Here is a 2,528-nt window from a genome sequence, read left to right as displayed (position 1 = left end):
TCTAAAAAATCTGTACCATCTTGGCTCAGGTCTGCTTGTGCCTTTGGCTAATGGGACCATAAGGGTGTAGCTTTGTCCTGCCAGGACTCGGGGCAGTGGCAGGTCTCCTTGGGCGGGGACTTGCTGGAGCTGCTGATTTTGGTGCAGCCCCAGCCAATGGGGTCAGAACAGCATTGGTGTCCTTGCCCACAGGTTCCTTCTGTGTGTCACAGCCCCGTGTTTGGGAGGGCCACCAGCCGGGACTTCTCCCAGGGAGCCCGTGCCAGCTTCTGTGGAGGCCCCGTGTCCTTCCCACTGTGGCTGCGTTAGTTTTTCAGCTATGCCTAAAGTTCACGTCCAGCTGTCTTAGATACTTTGGAAAACAGATTCCTTCTGACCTGGGGCAGGTTGGCCAGGCTGGGGGAGGCCCCAGGGCATGTGGCAGTGTGTCACAGGGCCCTTTGTGACATGGTGGGCGTTGCCAATGGATGGCACAGGGCAGGGTGTCACAGGGCCCTTTGTGACACGTGATGACTTAATACTGGTGGTGAGGTGGCCACGCCTCAGTGCTCCTCGGAGCGTGTGACGGGACAGACGGGACAGAGCGGTGCTGTGCGGAGCCCCCGTGCAGCCAACTCGTTCCTTACTGATCCGGAGCTTTTTGGAGTCTTCTTTGTGGTTCAAGCGACCTCGAGGCCAGACTGCGGGACTTGGTGACCCGGAGCTTTCCTGCGGTGTCTCCAATCCCAGCGGCAGGTGCCATCGAGGCCATTCTCTGGGGCTTCGTGCCCCAGAGCTTTTCCCTGGCGTCTCCAATCCCTGCAGCAGGTGCCCTTGAGGCCCAACTGTAGGATGGCGGGGAGACGCTTCAGCCTGTGCAGGGTTCTCAGGAGGAAGAAGACCGGAGACCCTGGGACTGCCCCTGCACAACAACCTGAAGAGATGCAGCAGGTCCAGCCCCTGCAGGAGGGTGAGTGGCAAAGCTGGGCCACAGGACTGGTGGCTGCAGCCAGCTGAGCCTCTTCCCATCCCATCCTCTCTGGACATGCCCAGGGAAAGGGAGCAGGGAATAGGGGCTGGGGCTGATCCCCTGGCAGCTCCATGCACTGGGCATCCCGGGGCTGGCCCTGCCTGTGGAGTGCAGGGCTGGGCTGTGTTCTCTGGCCCCTCCTGCAGCCCCTCAGCTCTGACTGCGCTCTCTGTTTGCCAGATCCAGGCCGGGTCCAGACAGAAGAGCAGGGCCATGCCCATGGCCGCTTCTGCAGGAGAGCACAGGTACCTACAGCCATTCCCCCCTGGGCTGGGCCTGCTGTCACTGCTCAGCCAAGCACTGCTGTTGGAGCTCTCCATGGCACATTCCTCCCTTCCCTGCCCTTTGNGGAGCTCTCCATGGCACATTCCTCCCTTCCCTGCCCTTTGTTTTCCTGCAGGCCTTTCTGAAATTCTTGGGCATTCGGCGTAGGAAGACCAGGACAACACCAACCGAGGTCATGGCACAGCCTGACCCCACGCCGAACGAGCTCAAGGCAAAGCCTGATGTCGGCACCGTGTCAACTGATGGCACAGCAACCTGTGACACCGCGGTGACCGATGAACTGATGAACACCGACAGCAAACCTGTTCAGCGCCTGGCCGATGCTCCAAGTCTGGACTTCCTCGAGGAGAGAGTTGTCTCTGCTCAAGTAAGAAGTCTGTGGCCAGCGATTGTGTGGCCCTTCTGCTGGGCCCCCTCAGCCTTTGTGGCCAGCAGAGTGTGGTGGGAAGGGAAGCACTTCTCGGGGATAAACTGGGCAAGTTGCTCCCTCTGGCAGCTCTCCAACTCCCTCATGTCCCCCCCTGGCCAGACTGTGGGACTTGATGACCTGGAGCCTTCCCAAACGTCCTCTGTTGCAGGAGCTTTCAAGGCACTTCTGCAGGACTTGGTGACCCAGAGCTTTTCTGTGCCATGTCTCCTGCAGGTAGCCGTGGAGACAGACAGAGGCAAGGAGCAGAGACCCCCCAGGGTGCCCAAGCTGGCCTGGCTGAAGGAGAGGGAGATGGAAGGCCCTGGGCCTGCCCCAGCACAGCACCTTGAGGATGTGGAGCAATTCCAGCCCCTGCAGGAGGGTGAGTGGCAGAGCTGGGCCACAAGAACTGGTGGCTGCAGCTGGCTGATCCTCTTCCCATCGCATCCTCTGTGGACATGTCCAGGGAAAGGGAGCAGGGAATAGGGGCCGGGGCTGATGCCCTGGCAGCTCCATGCACTGGGCATCCCGTGGCTGGCCCTGCCTGTGGAGTGCAGGGCTGGGCTGTGTCCTCTGGCCTCTTCTTCAGCCCCTCAGCTCTGACTGCGCTCTCTGTTTGCCAGATCCAGGCCGGGTCCAGACAGAAGAGCAGGACCGTGCCCATGGCCAATTCCACAGGGCAGCACAGGTACCTACAGCCATTCCCCCCTGGGCTGGGCCTGCTGTCACTGCTCAGCCAAGCACTGCTGTTGGAGCTCTCCATGGCACATTCCTCCCTTCCCTGCCCTTTGTTTTCCTGCAGGCCTTTCTGAAATTCTTGGGCAT

General features: G+C 60.5%; 1 protein-coding gene across 1 annotated transcript in view; it reads left to right on the top strand.

Moving 5' to 3' along the window:
- The first annotated feature begins 376 nt into the window (after nt 1–376).
- LOC108503974 overlaps nt 377–2,528 on the top strand; it is a 3,133-nt gene continuing 981 nt past the window's right edge. The window contains exons 1-5 of the mRNA XM_017828484.1: nt 377–949; nt 1,190–1,254; nt 1,410–1,661; nt 1,938–2,085; nt 2,327–2,391. Coding sequence (XP_017683973.1) covers nt 832–949; nt 1,190–1,254; nt 1,410–1,661; nt 1,938–2,085; nt 2,327–2,391 — 648 coding nt within the window. The 5' untranslated portion in view covers nt 377–831. The remainder of the gene's footprint in view (nt 950–1,189; nt 1,255–1,409; nt 1,662–1,937; nt 2,086–2,326; nt 2,392–2,528) is intronic.

The sequence above is a fragment of the Lepidothrix coronata genome, unplaced genomic scaffold (assembly GCF_001604755.1).
Source record: "Lepidothrix coronata isolate B3197 unplaced genomic scaffold, Lepidothrix_coronata-1.0 Scaffold149, whole genome shotgun sequence".
Taxonomy (NCBI): domain Eukaryota; kingdom Metazoa; phylum Chordata; class Aves; order Passeriformes; family Pipridae; genus Lepidothrix; species Lepidothrix coronata.
The sequence above is the reverse complement of the archived record's forward strand: the minus strand, read 5'-3'. Positions and strand labels throughout refer to the sequence as shown.